Source organism: Achroia grisella, unplaced genomic scaffold (genome assembly GCF_030625045.1).
Source record: "Achroia grisella isolate CSIRO2021 unplaced genomic scaffold, CSIRO_AGI_Agris_v1 utg36773, whole genome shotgun sequence".
In the NCBI taxonomy this organism is placed as follows: domain Eukaryota; kingdom Metazoa; phylum Arthropoda; class Insecta; order Lepidoptera; family Pyralidae; genus Achroia; species Achroia grisella.
In genome coordinates this window covers 18,987-39,142 of record NW_026712823.1, presented here as the reverse complement: position 1 = coordinate 39,142, position 20,156 = coordinate 18,987, and the positions used below count along the sequence as shown (strand labels likewise).

At 34.9% G+C, this 20,156-nt stretch overlaps 1 protein-coding gene across 1 annotated transcript; it reads right to left on the bottom strand.

Annotated features, from left to right (window-relative positions):
• Window positions 1-946: 946 nt before the first annotated feature.
• Window positions 947-18,643, bottom strand: LOC131844041 (uncharacterized). The gene is made up of 8 exons (XM_059192826.1): window positions 18,598-18,643; window positions 18,097-18,213; window positions 17,114-17,296; window positions 16,179-16,271; window positions 8,848-9,042; window positions 3,172-3,243; window positions 1,960-2,031; window positions 947-1,403 (listed from the first exon to the last, which is right to left on the bottom strand). The coding sequence occupies exons 2-8, from the start codon at window positions 18,116-18,118 to the stop codon at window positions 1,234-1,236; spliced, it is 807 nt and encodes a 268-aa protein (XP_059048809.1). The 5' UTR covers window positions 18,119-18,213; window positions 18,598-18,643; the 3' UTR covers window positions 947-1,233.
• Between the last annotated feature and the right edge of the window lie 1,513 nt (window positions 18,644-20,156).

Here is a 20,156-nt window from a genome sequence, read left to right as displayed (position 1 = left end):
GGATATATTAGTGTATTCTGGCACGTGTTTTGCGGCATACTGATCACCTACCTAAATTACGAGTAGATAAGGAGCTACTTTGTCGTCATCGAAATCTACTACTCACTCACAGTTTTTCAAATCGTTATCTACTACAAATTTCTTAAGCATGTAATTAGCTTAGTAGATCTCGTTAGGTAAATATAGTTATAAATAATAACGCTAAAATTACAGTATTTACAAATACTTTGCATTTAATTGAACAGTATTAGGTGATAAATTAAGTATCTACATATATCTATATGTTTATGTGATAAATATGTTTTTCAAAAATATACAGAGTAGTTTTCTTGATTTTCATTAATTGAATTTTGAAATAAATTAGACAACTAAATACAAATATTAGAAGAATTCTAGATTGTCGTTTAATATATACAATTACATTAATATATTTTTAGATTTTATAAAAAAGTAGATGTTTGAAAATTATATTTTACAGTAGAAGTAGTATCATATTATATTATGTAGTTTGTTATTGAGTAAATAACAAACTACATAATATACAACATTATAACTATAATTAATATACAATATTTGTCTGCAGACTGATGGAATGAGGTAATTGTTATATATAGTAATATATTAATATTTTGTATTGATTAATACAAATATACCTAATATTTGGATCATTCAATATCAAACTGTAAGCAGATCATAATTAATTTACATCAAATTTTTTATTTTTATAGTATGGCATAACGGCAAACAAGCGGCTCTCAACATTATAACTCTGATGGTAAATGGTAACCATCGCCTATTTACTTACACTAACAGCACTGATGGTAAAATCGCCTCAATTATTTACATGAATACTGGAGTTGAATATAAAAATATCTAATTTTTAAAGGATAAAAATCAAAAATTTATTTCAAAATATTAATTGATTATTGATTCTAAATATGTAGTGAGTGAAGTCATCACGTTATCACTTAACGCCCGTGATACCACTAATGCGTTGCTATTCTAAAGGACTTAGATGTCTTTATCTGCTATGCTTAACCTGTAATTTCAGTGTCTTATCCTTTTATCCCACCCTGTAACCGAATCATAGCTTATAAAGCAAGCTGTAAGATAGTGAGAGGTACCAATACAGACGATTTTTTACAAAGAATACTTCGGTAAAATAATTATGTTACACAATGCGTGACCATAAAGGAAACCGTTATTTTTTTGTGAACCTCTTCTCAATTCATATTATCGTTGCTGTCTTGTACAGTGGTCATACACTACAGAGTAATGCACAGCGTCAGAGGGCAGAGGCTGCTGCCGGCGTGGTTTCTTCTTCGACACCAGAAAATAGATCACGATCAGTAACACCACTACTAATATGATCACAATTACTAAACAGATTAGTAATATTTGTTCTGAAATGTAATATTTAGAATTTTAGTGCTTACATTAACTACCCCTATTTATATGATTATAAATATAATAGAATCTGGTCGACGTTAAACATCTAGTGACATACATATAAGTAAATAATAGATAATCCAGTCCCATGGTAAGCAGAGCTTGTGTTATGCGTACTTGACAACTGATATAAATCCTTAGATTTTTTTTTAAAACACATACTTATTATACATTAAAAACAACAGACCGTTACAAACTATCATACTCATGAATACAAAAGTTTGTACAGTGCTAGGAATCAAACCCGCGACCATCGGAAGTAAAGCGGTGTGCTAAACCGCTAGACCACGAAGTCCAATAGAAGTTATTAACAAACAAAGGGGAATGCCCCGGGTGCAAATTATTACAACAATTTTATGTAAGAAAGCAACCAGACCAATACATACAATCATATTCATGAATACAAATGTGTGCACCGTGCGAGTAATCGCACCTGCGACTATCGGAAGTAAAGCGGTGTGCTAAACCGCTAGATCTCCGAGGCCGTCAAATTACGAATTATGAAATTACCTTTTTTATTATCAGTATTAGAGTTATCTGCTATCGTTCCATTGCTTAAATAAACCGTGACAGCATTAGTATCTAAAACATTTTGTTCAGAAAATCGGTAAATTTTCATTTAGTTACACAGTCGCGTAAAATAAATTACTTTTTCCTGTATGTAGGTTAATTATATTAAGTCTGACAGTGGTTACATCTAATAATAAACTTACAAACAGGAAAGACACATTGTGTTTGACATTGTAATTAAATTATTAATTGAAACTTTAAAATAATTAAAACCAAAAGAATGACATTTAGAATTTTTGTCAGTTTGTGTAGATTTAGGTGTAGTTTTCACTATTCACATATAACGTCATGTTTCTTTTATTCCAAATTTCTTACAACCATAAAAATTATATACTTTTGACTACTGTCATATCAAATACCTACTCAAATAAACTCAAAACATTACAAGCACTTTTGAATAGTCATACTTTTGATACTACCACTCATTCGGAATGCAGATTCATCATAAAAAGAATGAGCAAGAAACTTGTATGTTGCTCTTTTGGATATATGTTTTTTTATATATATAATTACACAATAACAAGTAAGAGATAATCAACATAGAAACCACTCGCTACGCACTAATTTTTAATGCTATTATAAGTTTTTCTATAAAAACATTATTATCGTTACCGAACTCTTCGATTTCATAGTAAGCTTTTTTACAAACGCAGTGTTTTGTATGACATTTAAATCTTTTATCAGGCAGATTTGCAACAGACTGATATTTTGTTGTAAAACCTTACGCAATTACCATAACACTAATTATTAACTTTAGTTAAACGACATTTAGGTAAAATCAGTTTGATATTGTTAAGTAAGCTTTTATTAATGTAATCACTAACTCTTTTAAAATTCTCCTCCTTTCTGGCATATTTTCGACTCGACTTTATTTCATTTCGACTGAAATATAATTTTCAGTCATCCTGGGCTCAGGGGTCAAGAAGTCGGGGGCTCAGCTATTCCATGCTAATTTTAAAAAAGAAGAGACTTTTCTATGGATGATTGTAATGGGTAAGCTCAGACAATATATTAATGTTTTTAAATACTATTTTACCTATACAGGCAGCTGCAGTGGCAATGCGTGACAGGCTGTATTTCACACATGGACCGCTGTAGGATTCATTTAGAGTTACATAACTAGTAACAAGTTCAAATGAAACGCAAACTTACCCCTACCATTTTTATTATAACCACTAAAATATATTGTCCTTCCAAATTTTGAAACCTTGTCAACGTCAGTATCTGAAATATCTGTTTTAGTTATGTTTTAGAAAATTATATCGTTGACTTTTTCCCACCAACTTGACAACGAAAATAATATTTTAGTTCTTCTGGTTTAATTATCTTCTATCGTAATATACTTAGTTTTAGTGTAGTTAATTGAAAAAGATATAGGTATGTGGACAATGGCCAATGGTTTTTTTAAAATTAAATAGAATAACAAACAAACTGGTGGCCTTCATGTATACATGAATAGCATCACCGATTTTTATCCTGTAATTTCAGTGCATAATCTGACTCTTCAAACGAAATATAGTTGACATAGCAAGCAGGTTTTCGGCTGAAATGGGTACGGACTGAAAGTTTTTGCCAGTCTACCTCTCTAACTAGAGTACAGTATCAGCTAGTAATGTAGTCTGTATAGCCCGCAAGTAATGGTATAAGATATACCTAGACAACATTTTGGACACATTACAAGTATCTAACAAGTTCAAGCAAAATACTAAGTTAAGGTAACTTACTATCGTCATTTTGTTGTAGAAATATGTAATAAAACTATTAATGACTGAAAATTGTATTTTAATGTTATGGTAGATAGAGAAGGTGACACAATATAATTTTGTTTTATATTTTTGATTATAGAATAATAAAAAGAAAAACCTTTAAATATATTGTTAGGAGTATCCTCTAAATTTAATTAAATAAAAGAAACTGATAACAAATCGTATAATTAATTTTAACAAAATCAGTAAAAGAACTTATAAAGCAAACACGGTATGATACGGAGATTTGTTCGAGAGCACGTCTGTCGACCAAAAGAGGCCGCACACCGGGTTTCGCAGCCTTTTATAGACGCGCCGCACGACGGTGGCGCCACCACAGGAAGTTACACCTAACACGGCCTCTCCTGACGGAGCATCGTCCCCGATGCTTTCTGGTCACGGCGCGTCGTCTGGTCCGACTGCTAATCTTATGCGCTCTGTCCAGGCTGAAAGTATTCTCAGGGCTATTGCTCGGAGACGAGTCAACAGTGACTCTTCACAACCTGTGAACCATAAGTTAGTGGTAAGCATTTTATTTTTGGAAGTAGGATCACGTTGCCTCACAAGGACTAATTTAAATCTGATCTAAGCTTGTATACATAGAAGCCACACAAAGCTTTATACGAGAGGTAACCTATAACACACTTTACGCTACACAGAGCCTTACACGAGATGTATCTTATAACACACTCGATGCTGCACAAAGCCTTACACGAGGTGTATCTTATAACACACTCGATGCTGCACAAAGCCTTACACGAGGTGTATCTTATAACACACTCGATGCTGCACAAAGCCTTACACGAGATGTATCTTATAACACACTCGATGCTGCACAAAGCCTTACACGAGGTGTATCTTATAACACACTCGATGCTGCACAAAGCCTTACACGAGGTGTATCTTATAACACACTCGATGCTGCACAAAGCCTTATACGAGGTGTATCCTTTAGCACCCTCGATGCTGCACAAAGCCTTATGCGTGGTGCTACCTAATACACACTCGACGCTGCACAAAGCCTTACACGAGGTGTATCCTATAACACGCTCGATGCTGCACAAAGCCTTATACGAGGTGTATCCTATAGCACCCTCGATGCTGCACAAAGCCTTATATGAGGTGCTTACCTATTACACACTCGACGCTGCACAAAGCCTTACACGAGGTGTATCCTATAACACACTCGATGCTGCACAAAGCCTTACACGAGGTGTTACCTAAATACCTTACGATAAAATTTATCTCAAAAATACAAATTACATTAGAAAAACTCAAATTCCTTTTTGACTCTACTCTATTTTGACTCTGTATAGATTAGAACAATAGAGAAAGCATTTGAGTGTACGAGAATATATTTGTATTCGTTACATTTTATGTACTGCATCATAAGGTATTGAAAGTATAGTGGACCTGGACATTGGGTGGAGAGGAACGTGATATAAAGTATAAGGTAACATGTTTACACATTAAACAAACAATTCCGTGCTCTATAGTATTTCTTTACAAGATGGACCCTACTTTGAAACCGTCAACTAATTTGAACTCGACAACGTTTCCACGTCAATATGGTCAACACGTAGTCTTTAGAAATATAACAATAATCGCGACTTTTTCCTATAGAGATATGTTAATAATTATTTTCTTTAAGATTTATTTTCTTTATATATCGCAAACTATTCAACTGCCCTTGTACAAGTAGTTTCATCATCAGCAGCATATGCTACTACGATTCGTGAGGTTATTAAAAGGATTTCGATGCGTGTGATATGAACTAACCTTTACGATATTCAAACGTCAAATCACGATCCTGTAGGCACATTCACCAGCGCACTACCCTAGGCAAGAGATCCTCTTATAATTTTCAGGGCGTTGCAGTTAGTTACTACCCTAAAATGTTTTCCGATGAGATGACGATGTTGCAATGCCTTGACAACAGCAAGTATCTCGAGCTCAGGAGTAGTACCTTGGATCTGCACATATTGTAAAGCTACTGCGTGTATACGTCCGTCTTTTCCTATTTGAATTAGTACCGTAACCTAGTGCACTTGCATCCGTATGGACTTCAGTCCGTAAATGGTCAAAGATAAGCAACGCGGATTGACTAGCCAATATAGAGATGATCTCATCTCTCTAGTTTCTATTCTTTTCCCCGTTAAAATTTCAAGAGGCGATTTGGGTGTATCACGGGATATACCGAATAAGATAGCTGACCAGTATCACTAAATAATATCAACTAAATATTGCACAAACCATGTCAGCTCTCCTTAAATGATATTGTTTGCATTTGATCAGTTCATTTTTATTATACATCGTCTCAACCGACAACATCGTATTCCGCAACAAGCAGCTTCGACAGTTTTTGGTATCCAAAACTACTACGGCGTTTATTTTCTCTGTCCGTCATACACATGAACGAGGACTGCTTGTAGAGACTTTCCTACTCTAACACCGCTTTAATCTTATTTACTTAATCAACCAATTGATTGCGTATTTAATATTTAGATTTTAATGATTTAGTACTAATTCGCAGTTTGTATTCACACATTTGAACTTAAAATGTACAGTTACCACAAGTGTTCAAAAAAGCAACAGACTTAGTCTTCCTCGCTCGTTCCTTATACGATAAGATAGTTCACGCGGAAGATTCAAAAATAAGTATTACTTGATGAATGAATGAAATGCTCAAATTGAAATTTGTTTGAACGAAGAATCCATCATTTCTTTTTGGATACGTTCGGCCTGACCTGACTCTTACAAATAGTTCCAGTCTCCTAGGATACACAACCTCAGGAGCGAGGTAATTACACTTAGCGGAAATGAATTGTAAACCTGGATTTTCACACGCATGCTTAATTTATAACTGTAAAATAATTTATATGGTCGATTCGGTAATTAACCGTCGTACCTACATAACGCTACTTCGTTAACAAGTAGTCGAATGTGTATCTCTATACGGTATTGACCATAGCTGTGACTGAGCCACTAAAAAGTATTCAGAATGTTTATTCATTAAGACTACAAATTTTCTTTTTCATCACCACGGAACGGTGTATTTATCAATTGAAGTCGCGCTATCGATTCACTACGCGCTATATTATTTTCAAAAGAGCGGTTTCTAAAAATACGCTAAAAATCGTTATTTCGTATACGCAATGTCTTTTCAATATTAAAAATATCATTACCAATGAGTACCGACGTCTTTAAGATAATCACAAGGTACTAAGAAGTTACTTCTTGTGAGATGTTATGAATTTTGCAGATTAAGTAAGAAAGTAATCAAACCGCATATCCGTTTCGTCTAAACAGCATAATATGTGCACCTTACAACACGAAAACCATCATTTGATTTAAAAGAAGTTGTTGAACTACTATCGTACTAAACATTTGTGGGTATAATCAGACCGCATATCCGTTTCGTCTAAACAGCATAATATGTGCATCTTACAACACAAAAACGATCATTTGATTTAAAAGTTGTTGAACTACTATCGTATTAAACATTTGTGGGTATAATCAGACCGCATATCCGTTTCGTCTAAACAGCATAATATGTGCATCTTACAACACGAAAACGATCATTTTGATTTAAAAGTTGTTGAACCACTATCGTACTAAACATCTGTGGGTACCCGCATATTACGGCGCGATAATTTCGTCGCGATGTGCATTATCACTAGTCCAAGTCACGGCGAAAACTTGCGTTAGCCTAATTCAGATTATTTCTTTGTAAAGTAAGCGTATTCAGTATGACCTATCTTCTCACAAAACGCATATACGATTTTGTCCGTAGGTTATTTTTCAAAAGAACTAAATTTACTTCTATACTACTCGACTATATTGCAACTATAGCACCGTATTTAAGAATCTACTTCTATACTACGTAGTTTGCTATCATATATGACCAAGTATGATCATCACTAGCTCACTCACGTTACTACGCACTTGCTTCACCTTTTAATGACAAAACTGACACCGTCTGTCGGTTCACTGAATGACCACGATCTACTTCATCGCAACTATTCGTCAATGTTGCGCATACTTAAAAGTATGAAATATAAAAATAGAAAGATCTCACCAGATTCATGACATTAAGCGTCGATAAGACGTTTCGTAATGTCTGTTGAGGTAGCAACCGATCGCGCCACCGCACCAGGTGCGCTCGTTGGCGCCGCGTTGGCGGGTCTGGCTGGCGCGCCGACTGTCTGCGCGGGCGGCGATAGCGTGGCGGGGCCGGTGCCGGCGCAGGCACGTCGTCAGCATCTACGTCGGCAGCTATATGCGAACCCCTGTTTCGCTGAGCTACCCGCACGTTGTTCCAGCGACACCAATTGTTGAGACTTGCGTCCATTAACGCTGCTAGTTCACCTATATTTGATAGGTGGAGAACGGAGACGCGTGCTCTCGTAACGATGGGCGTTTTCTACTCGACATGTAATCAATCCTTAGTCAAAAATGTTATTCGCGACCAAAAATGGCCTCGAATCCCACTTCTGATGTTAGGAGTATCCTCTAAATTTAATTAAATAAAAGAAACTGATAACAAATCGTATAATTAATTTTAACAAAATCAGTAAAAGAACTTATAAAGCAAACACGGTATGATACGGAGATTTGTTCGAGAGCACGTCTGTCGACCAAAAGAGGCCGCACACCGGGTTTCGCAGCCTTTTATAGACGCGCCGCACGACGGTGGCGCCACCACAGGAAGTTACACCTAACAATATTAATATCAAAAGAGTTTTCTCAACACATTTAAGACTTCTCCTACAATTTTATTCCATGAATAAGTATCAGCATTAGTATCTATAAAACATCGCAATTACTTTTTTAGCTGGTTTTATAGACCGAATTGGAATTATATAGTCTAAATAATGGTACAACTTTGAAATTTAAATGAAACTTCTTTCAACAATACCTTATATATCAAACTATAATGCAGTAGTATAGCAGTTATTAGAGAACAGATAAATACTACACAAAATCAAACTCTTCTTTCCGCTTCGCCGTGACCGGCTAAATAAGGATGCGGTTTATAGCATATGCCGTGATCAAAATACTGTAAATTTTTATTATTACTTACCGGTCTTTGAATAGAAAATAAATGAATTTAAAATCTCTCTTGAGCATATCCTTCTTTCGCGTCGGCTTACATAACAGGAAAAAGATATGCAATATAAAATAGTATTATTGTCATTCTCTGTTAAATGAATTGTAACCATACGAGTTTTAAGAAAGTAATTATGGTTCCTTCCTGTTTTTAATATTTCATTTTTATCTAAAAAAATAATTACAAAAATGATAAACAAACACACCTTCAATAGGGTATTATTATTATACTAGCTGTGCTGGTTTCACCCTCATTAAATTTCAATACAAAATATAGCCTATGTGTTATTCTGATGCACAAGCTGATGGATTTTCGATGAAATTTTACACTAATATGTGTAAAATTAAATCGAACATCCATTCAGAAGTTTTTGCGTGAAAGAGTAACAAATATCAATATTTACAAACTTTAGCGTTATACTTAATAATATTACAATACTAGCGACCCGCCCCATCTTCGCACGGGTGCAATGGTATTACTATATATACCTATCTACTACAGAATATCCATACAACACACAACGTTCACAGCTTTTTTGTCATTAGACAGTAATACTGTAAATTTATCAGTGTTTCTCTACAATATTATGCATACATTATACATATAAATCCTCCTCTTGAATCCCTCTATCTATTAAAAAAAACTACTTTAGAATCCGTTGCGTAGTTTTAAAGATTTAAGCATATATAAGGACGAACAGACAGCGACAGCGACTTTTTTTGTACTATGTAGTGATTATTAAAAGTAAGATTTATCGATAGAAAGACTATTTCGTGATATACTTAAATATTATAAAAATTTCATCAGTAGCAACTATAGGAGTACATTAAGTATATTGTATATGTTGATAATACAATATGGCAAATAATAAAAGTTATCCTGTATTAAAATGGATAATTGAGAAATAAACCGTATATAAACAGCAATTTCTACAATTCTGTAATATAAATAAATGTAATATATAAATTTCTCTTGTCACAGCATCTGTTGATTTTATTATTAGGACATTTTTTTTATAAATTTTTATGCCATTATAAAATATAACTACCCCTAAATTTTCATCCATCTACTTTCGACCCCTATTTTTTAATGGCAATATATATTTATATGGCTAAATAACATTTAGCGCGTTAGCTAGTATATTTATCATGAATAGTTATTTCTTGAAGGAATACTGGAATATATATATATATATATGCCATGTTTAATATTAATCATAATGAAATAAAGAAAATATATAATTGATTGTGGTTACGCCAAACGCGATGCGTACCTGGTTTGTCTTGTGCATTGACACCCCTCCCGGCTAATTCAATAATCAGTGATGTCATAGCTTTCGCCGCGCGCGCATCGCACGTCATATCGCACTCATATCGGCATGTCTTAATAGTTGTAATCAACCTGAGTGAACTCCTGAGATTCCTGTAACCGTGTGGGCCCACTGAAGAACAAGCACATTGAAGTAGGGTAAGTCATTCATATACGACCAGCCAGTTTCCTATACAACAATATAGTCCATCGAAGAAGGCTAGATCATAGCCACCGCCGCACCATTTATTGGCCTTCCGTCGCCGGATCACAATAGGAATCGCAATTTATTTATTTAAAATTTGTTTTAATTTTTTCCTATTGTGAAAGTCGAGTGAATGACTCGCATGTAATATTGAACCTTATTGCGCATGTAATAGGATCTATTCAAATTGCATACCACGGTTGCACAAATATAACGATACATTGGTATTTTCGTTAATAAATAAGTTTATATTTATGTCGCTTATGAATTGTTCATAACTCGCAGCTCAATTCTTCAATTTCGCTTTATATCTGTTTGCGTTGTTTCGTTCATTTAATTTCACATTCACCCGCATTATATCGATATTGTTCGATCGATCGAAGCTTCTAGAAATATTATAGTTGTCGTTATACTATTTGACGAAACAATATTACCTGTCGAATATTATGTATGATGATTGTAGTGTTTGAATGTTAAGATTGTTAGTGTTGGTTACCGTAGTCTTTACACAAGAAAGTGAGCAGGGAAGGCACACTATTTAATCTGAATAATTATTGATAAGCAGCGATTTTATTTCTGTTCGTAATAGATATTTTATTTCCTTGCAGTACTCGCCGTATAATACGCTGGTTATTGTAAATTGTTTGGGTATTTAGTTCGCATAGCTGTTTTATACAATACATGTCGGTTAAAGATCGTGCCCTACGTACCTATGATTAAGTTATACGTGGTGTATCGACACAGTGACTAACAACAACGCTTTAGACTACTCCCGCGTAAAATAATAGTTGTGAACATAGTTATTTTATATTTTTTTAGTTATAGTTATAGATATATTATCTGATTTTCTATGACATCACTCACTTCGATTTCGCTTTATGTATAGTTTATGTTTCGCTCGCATATTTTTTTTTGTAGATGTATGGTCGATACCTACATTCCGTATTGTCGCACTTATGTACCTACATACTACCGCTTATGAGTAGGTATATATAAATTTATTTGTCACGCGCTTTAGTGTTTAAAACGTTATTGTGATTTACTTCTCGCACCGCATATTTAAAATATTGCTTTTATGCATTATTTTATTTTTCTCGCATATAGGTATATATAGATAATAGTTGTACCTATTTTTCGCATTATTAATTAGTAGTTTTATAGCATAGTAAGCATATATTTTTTATGTATGCTAGTTTATATCGCGCATCATTTCTCGCATTTGTGTACTTATTTTCGCTACAAGTACATCTTCTGTCTTGTAGGTATTTAGTACATTAAATACCTATTATACTTTATTATTGTTTATCGCTCGCCCTTTTACGGTAGTACAGGTATAGTTGTACGTTATTACCGCACATAGTTTTATATATCGCATTTATTGGTTTTCCTTTGTTATTTTTTAAGAAGTATATATATAAATAATAATAATGGCTAACACAAACGCAAAATTAAAAATGTATGAAGCAAAACGTGCACAATATTTTTCGCAACTTCAGTCTATTTATGAATTATCTTCGAAAACTAAAATGGAGAAACATCGTAATGTTTTTATTGCAAAAGTTAGCCTGATCGATCAAATGCGCACCGAGTATGTTAAAATTGTCGATGAAATTATTCTCCTTAATTTGGAACTAAACCCTGATTATGTAGTTAATTATCAATCTCTCACCGCTTTTGACGAAATGTTTTATTCTATAAAGATGATGGCGGTCTCGTTACAACCTCAATCTTCGCGAACTCCAGCTCCCGCTTGTCAGTCTGCTTTACCAGACAACAAACAGGGATCAGTAAGGATCCCCCAAATTGTGTTACCAGTCTTCTCAGGTGATATTTTAGAATTTCCTTTCTTTTACGAAACATTCAAACAGGTTATTCATGACAATGAATCCTTTTCGGACTCAGAACGTTTTCATTATCTTATGAGTCACCTATCAGGAAAGGCTAGAAATCTGTGTGCTGGCTTAGTACCAGCAGCCGAAAATTATCCTATATTGTGGCAAGCTTTAATCGATAAGTATCAAGATAAACGCTCTCTTGCAACGTCATATTTAGATAAATTATTTTCTTTAAAATCAATTAACGGTCCTTCGGCAATAAACTTAGAAAAATTTATTGATACTTTCTCGTCAACTATCGCAGCATTAAAGCAACTTAAAATTGAAAAGCTGGATGATTTTATATTTATTTATATGGGATTAAAGGCATTAGATCAGGCTACCGCGCAGTCGTATGAGTCATCAATTAGAGGAGAAGATGACATACCGCAGTTTGAAAATTTTATAAAATTTATACGTCAACACGTAAAAATATTACAACGCACGTGTAACCGCACCGCCGGCGCCGCTGCCGCCACCAAGTTGGACGGTCCCGCCGCCGCGTCCGCCAGTGGTCGTGCACAGTCGCATCAACGATCGATCGCTCGATCGCCACGTACATTTTTAGGTACTAATCCTACGCAACGCATTTATTGTTCCTTATGTAAAGGTGATTCACATTCTCAATTATATAAATGTAAACAATTTTCAACTTTCACAATTAATGATCGATTTAATTATATTAAAACTAACCGTATGTGTACTAGATGTCTAAGTAGTCAACATAACTCTTTCAGTTGTCAATCAACTTCCGCCTGTCGAAATTGTAACAATCCGAGACATCATACGTTGCTTTGTTTTAAAAATAATAATTCCGCACCTACGCAAGTATCTCAGGGTACGAAAAACGCACAGACATCTTCTACGCACGGTCGCCAATTACCACCATCTTCTTCGTCGCAATTGCCTCCGCTTGCGCACACACAACCCACACAACAGACACGATTAGAACCAACTCCCGTTCCTATTGGAACCACCACTGGTGGAGACAAGGAGTCGTTATGCACGCTTTCATCGTCCATTCATGAGCAGCCGTATGTGACTGAAGTACTTGCTACTGCCAAGGTATTTGCTACTGCTCGTAATGGGAGTGATGTTGTCATTCGCTGCTTATTGGACCCCGGGTCACAAAAGCATTATATTACTTCTAAGTGTTGTTTAAAATTGGGTTTAACCATGCAGCCGGACACACATACCACCGTTAAGGGTATAGGTGGCGCCACTGAACCAGTTAAGGGTGCAGTTGATCTCTCTTTCCGATCGAGATTTAATCATGAGCAATATTATAATATTCGCGCTTTAGTTTTGAATAAAATAACAGGTAACTTACCAACATGTCAAATTGATGTTGGCGCGCTCAGTTACTTATAATATTCCGCTCGCAGATGATACGTGGGGAACACCATCAGAAATTGACCTTTTGATTGGTGTCAATCTATTCGCGACCCTTTTGTCTGGAGGTAAAATTATAAATTCACCTGGTACTCCAAACGCGTTGGAGACTGTTCTCGGTTATCTTATTTTAGGTGAAGCTCCCACCTTAACTTCTACGTCTTCTTCATTCTCGTTCTGTTCCACCACTTCGTGCGAGGTTTCAGTATTAATTCGCAAATTTTGGGAGATTGAAGAAGTAGATCGCAAACCAATAACAAGTATAGACGATAAATACTGTGAAGATTTTTATACCACAACGACCACTCGTAACGAATCAGGTCACTACGAAGTCGCTTTACCATTTAAGTATAGTTCTAAGTCTTTAGGGAACTCTTTCGATATCGCTAAACGCAGATTTTATCATTTGGAACGTAAATTCGCATCGCAACCGCAACTGAAATACCTTTATGATGAGGTAATTCACGAATATATAGAAAAACAATATATTTCTCCCGTAGACGTAATTGAAAATAACAGCCCTAGTTATTTTATACCGCATCACGCAGTCTTACGTGAGGACAAAGTGTCCACGAAAATAAGGCCGGTACTAGACGCAAGCGCGAAGTCTAGTACTGGATTTTCGCTTAATGATATTCTACATACAGGTCCTTCCTTACAACAGGATTTATTTATTATTCTCTTGAATATGAGATTGTTCGCAGTCGCCATCTCAGCTGATGTGCGACAAATGTATTTACGAATAAAAGTTCGCCCGCAAGATCGTTGTTTTCAACGTATTGTATATAGATTTAGTCCTAATAAACCGCTCCAAGTCTTTGAATTTAATAAAGTTGCATTTGGCTTACGTTGCAGCCCGTACTTAGCGTTACGTACTGTAGCTCAGTTAGCTTCCGATGAAGGAAATAAAAACCCTATCGCACTGGTTACCATTGAAGATTCTATGGAACCTTATTTATATTCGCTCGCTCGCAAATTTTCGTCATGGATGAAATTACTTCGTGTAATTTGTTATATTTATAAGTTCGCTAACATTCTTCCACGCGGCGTCATATCCAGTTCCGATTTGGATTTCGCCGAACGTATAATTATTCGCGCTGTGCAGGGGTTTCATTTTAAAAACGATATTAGCAAGTTAAATAATAAAAAACCTTGTACCGCATCAATAATTAAATTAAATCCATTTTTATCAGACAATCTCTTAAGAGTTGGTGGTCGTCTGACTCATTCTGATGAAGATTTCGATTATAAACACCCTATATTACTTCCGGGCAGAGATCATATAGTTCAATTAATTGTAACACACTTTCATCGTAAAAACCTGCATACAGGCCCAGAATTGTTAATGTCAATACTACGTACTAAATATTGGATTCTCGCCGCTCGACGTATGATTCGCACGATCGTAGCTAATTGTAATATTTGTTTCCGCAATAAACCGCGTCCTACATTCCCACCGATGGGTGATCTGCCTGCACTAAGGGTGAAGGAAGTTCCTAAAGCCTTTGTCCATTGTGGCTGTGATTTCGCAGGTCCGTTTTTTGTAACCCAATATCGCGGTCGTGGTATAACCACTCGCAAAGCATACGTTTGCTTATTCACGTGCTTAACCACTCGGGCTGTTCATATTGAGCTCGCAAGTGAATTGAGTACAGTTTGTTTTCTCGCCGCGTTAAAACGTTTTCTCGCTCGCCGCGGTCCTATTCAATGCATGTATACGGATCATGGTACTAATTTTATAGGGGCACGATCCTACCTACGTGAACTTTATTTGTTTTTATCGCAAGAATGTAGATCTGTTTGGGATAAGGAATTAGCTAACAATGGAATTAAGTGGACCCTTATCCCTCCTAACGCACCGCATATGTCCATTGCCTTTGCAATAATATGTATTCTATAAGATAGGTAGTACGCATTTATAATAGGTTAATAAGTTAAGTTAAAATCCTTTGCATTTTTCTTATTTAGTAAATTCCGCATTTGATATTTTTTGTATTTTTTCTTTCTTGTTTTTTGTATTTGTCGCATTCGCAATAAGGTTCAATTATGTAGTTCCTTTATTTTTTTGTTAATTTTACTTTGACATTATGTCAAGGCGGGGGGCATGGTTACGCCAAACGCGATGCGTACCTGGTTTGTCTTGTGCATTGACACCCCTCCCGGCTAATTCAATAATCAGTGATGTCATAGCTTTCGCCGCGCGCGCACGTCGCACTCATATCGCACGCATGTCTTAATAGTTGTAATCAACCTGAGTGAACTCCTGAGATTCCTGTAACCGTGTGGGCCCACTGAAGAACAAGCACATTGAAGTAGGGTAAGTCATTCATATACGACCAGCCAGTTTCCTATACAATAATATAGTCCATCGAAGAAGGCTAGATCTAATTGACCAGATTGTATGGGCCTAACATCTTCTGTATTTATTTTTAAATGCATTATTGGCTGTTTCAATTTTTAAACATAATGTAATAAAATAATACAAGATCACATAAATGATTACACTTATATGGTATTCAACTTACCATTAAGATGAATCCAGTAATCCCCACTGCAGTTTGTTGTGAAGATATTATTATGATCAATGTAATAAATGGAATGATGAATTTTTTCTGTAACTAATAATAATTAAATATATTACATCTAACTTCCCCTTAGTAGATACCACCGCGATCTCTGATGAATTTGACACGATTTGCTGAGTCTACTATAGCGTACATGTCGTCGGTTTTTCATCCTTCACTAGTGCCCTGCCAGTGTAACATAAGTGATTTCGTACAATATTCATGAAAGACTCCATACATTCCAATTTTGGATTCACATTCTCTAACTATATATACATTAACATCACGTTATTATGTGATAACCGTGATACCGCTCTTACATTACCATTACAGAGGACTAAGATGTCGTTCTGCTTATTCGGCAAATTGACTGCCTAAACTGACAAAGAAAGCTGGTGGTGCGTACGCAGACGAACATTTGTAGTCTAACTCTGGTGCAATAGCGTTAGTCGGCACTCCTGTATCCCTTTTTGTGTCTTTGGAATAGCAAATAAACTGACAGCCCACCTGATGGTATGTAGAAATATCTATACACATGAATAGCACCACGAAAAGCACGTCTTCACGTGACACCCATGCTACCTATTATATCACCTCCGTCACGGGCACGGAGGTGAGAGGAGGGAATGAGGAGGGTGTTAATTCATTCCCTTTGTCTATTTCTAAGCTTACTTCTTTTAAATCACTATTAAGTATACCGTGGAGCTATTCGTGTATATAGATTCAAAGGTATCATGTCAATTTTTGCTGTGTGAAGGGTCAGTAGTAAACGATAAATTGTTCAATGCTAATATTATGGATTATCATTGATAAACGTAATTTCGGAAACTTCACAAAGTGACACTTATCGACACACGATACGACTTCACAGTCTAAGCCTTATTCAGTATCTTTACCTTTCTGATTATTAGGCACGATGTTCATTTTGTTTATCTGTTCAATATTGACCATAGCTTGCGGTTCTGGATGATTTATATATCTCATCATTATGCAAGACATAATTGTATTATTGTCGAATCCATACATTTTGCTTCTGTAAGTAAGCGACTGTCCCGGAGCCGAATTTAGTGACCATAGATCTAAAAGATAATGATACCATTAATTTAAAACAATTAAGAAAATTTAAATTTGTAATTGATATAAAAAGTCATAAACATAAATATTTGTATTGTGCAAAAAACAAAACCGAACTATCAGTATATGTGGCAATATTATCATTTATTACATGACTAAAATGATAAAAAAAATTTAATAATAAATAATATATGTATATCATGTGTAAACTCTTTGGTAATATAACAGACTAGACTAGATTCCATTGTATTGCATTGTCTACTTAATTGGTGTGGCAACTGTGAAAGAAAGAAAGAAAAAAATATTTATTCAATGCTTCTCAAAAATGTTACAATATAAAAAAAACAAACGAAAAATAAAATTAAATAAAATGTATATATAATTAAACTTAATTTACCATGTACCTGTGCCACCCATCAACATGAACAGTACAACAAATATCATGTCTCATCTATGGACTTTATTGTAATTTCTTCAACCGAAACACAGCTCATAAAGCAAGCTACTTGGCGGGTTAAATATATATCCTGAAGAACTAATATGAAGTTATGTTGATATGAATATTCACGAGTATGTTATTGTGATAATTTTTACCGCAACAATCAACAAGAAGCCTTTTCTAATAAATTCTAAAATTTCGTTTCGGAACCACGCGGAATATGTATAATATATTGTTTTTTACCGATATTACTATTATTTTTAATACGTTACGGTTTGAATGAACGTGGTTACACAACGTCATTTGCATATTTGCCATTTTTTCTACAATATTTTAAATCGTGATTAAAAGTTAACATATACGAACCAAACTTCTTTCCGTAGTTCATAGTTTGATACCAAATTTGTTGTTCCCCCAAACCATGTTGGCCATCAAAACAAGTATACTCAAACTCCTCTCCTACTGCTTTTGTGATCCGCGTTTCTATAGAAATATATGTGATTGTTATGCCTGATGGGATAGTCTATAATATCCCTGGTATTATAGACTATTCAAGTCGTGGTGAACGAAGTAATCCGAATTACAAATATCAGAAGCTTTTTGTTTCCAGCGGGATTCGACCTCACGATATTTAGGCATATGTCAAGGCAGTAAAGCATTAAGTCTCGTTGCTCTTAATAAATTGGACTTTGGGAATATCTAGTGTTAAAAATATTAAACAATAAATTAAGAAAACTCACCATACAAGATACAAAATAACAACATTTAAGTCTAAGAAGGGTTCTAAATGCTATATATGGTATGTAAAGAGTTATTTTCTATACCTGGATGACAATTTAAAACTGTATATATACCATCATAACTTACCATTGTCACATTTATTTTTAAAATCTATATGAATTTGCCATGACTGCTCAACTAAAAATAAAACATAAAATAAATGTTTTGGTTTTTTTAGTTACAGCTTCATACAAATAAAAACGTAAACTTGTTAAGCTTAAATTGAAATTTGTTGATAACTATAGTCCTAGATAGGAAGGACCATATAGTCATATACTTTGTACTTTCATTTATCGAGGCAGACTCTTTACAAGGTTGTTGGAGGACGCTCTTTCAGGCGGCTACAAGCTTGCTTTGTGTTACGATTGAAGGACGAGATAGAGCAGCGAAATTAAATTACTACGCTATAGCCTATAAATAGTAGTTTAGCTACGTTCACTTTTTAGAGTGTGATTGAGCAATTACAGTGCACGAAAAGCTTACGACAACAAATTTTGGGATGGCAATGGATGAAAAATATCGCATGCGACTCCTAATCACGTGATGTCTGTGATACTATTCATGCATATAGTCTGTGGTTACCACTTAATATCAAGTGGGTCGTATATCATATCATTGCGTTTGCCATTCTAGATACTTAAAAAAATAGGACTACTCCTATTGAATTCCACAATACATCTTGTCTCCCATTAACAAAGATTAGAAATAGAACATGCTACAATATATACACGAGTTTAATATATAGGTATATATATGAAAAATAATATATATATATGTGTATATAATTATAAAATATAATATTATTCAAGTACTTACCACAGTTAATGGCGCATAAAGCAACAGATAATATAAAAACAATGAAAAATATTATCATTTTACTAGACTTCTAACAAAAATATCAAACTGTAATATAAAATAATAATAACTGTATGTTATGTATATCTCTATGACACACGCGGGTAATAAGTAGTAAATTAAATAAGAATAGGAAAATAATATATTCTTCTCTATACTTCCCGCTCACTCGCGGATACGAGATAGGAAGGTACTCGTAATATTGAATGCGGTAAATTCCAGCAATAATTCTTTAGGACACCTTACACCAGTATGGCGAAGAATTTTTATGTTCAAATGCAATGCTAATAAATTACATATTCGTTATATTATATAACAATGCAATAAATTGCAAAGTCATTTTGATATTGGCTAATTTTTATACCATTGTTTATATTTACTTTATGGAATATTGTTGCGTTCCCACATTACCTTAGAATTTCAGATGACTAGATGAATATTGTCGTTATGAGGCATGATATCTTAGTCCTCTGAAATGGCAACGCATCGGTAGTTACGGGTGTCACATGATAACGTGATGTCCATAGTGATTGTTCGTGCGCAACGTTAATATGAGCTCTGTGGGGACAAGTGACCCCATTACTAGCAATATCCTAAGTCAGGTTGACATCCAAGTAGGTCCGCCTGGAAAACATCCTCATATTTTCCTAGAAAATTTGCCACGATGGGCTAACTGACCTGATCTCTTGCTCATCTCATCATCTTCCACTGGTGCCCCGCTAGCGTAAACCTTTAGCGCAGGCGAGAGGTCCATACCATTATCATCCAATAAAACAAAATTCGAGAGCTGT

Bases quoted from the DNA above. Each gene is read 5' to 3' on its own strand.
- LOC131844041 (XM_059192826.1), bottom strand. From the start codon at position 18,118: ATGAACTACGGAAAGAAGTTTG. The intron at 3,244-8,847 runs GTAAGTAATAAT...CAGATATTTCAG, and splicing joins TATTTTCTATTCAAAGACCG to ATACTGACGTTGACAAGGTT. The intron at 1,404-1,959 runs GTAATTTCATAA...ATTACATTTCAG, and splicing joins TAATACTGATAATAAAAAAG to AACAAATATTACTAATCTGT.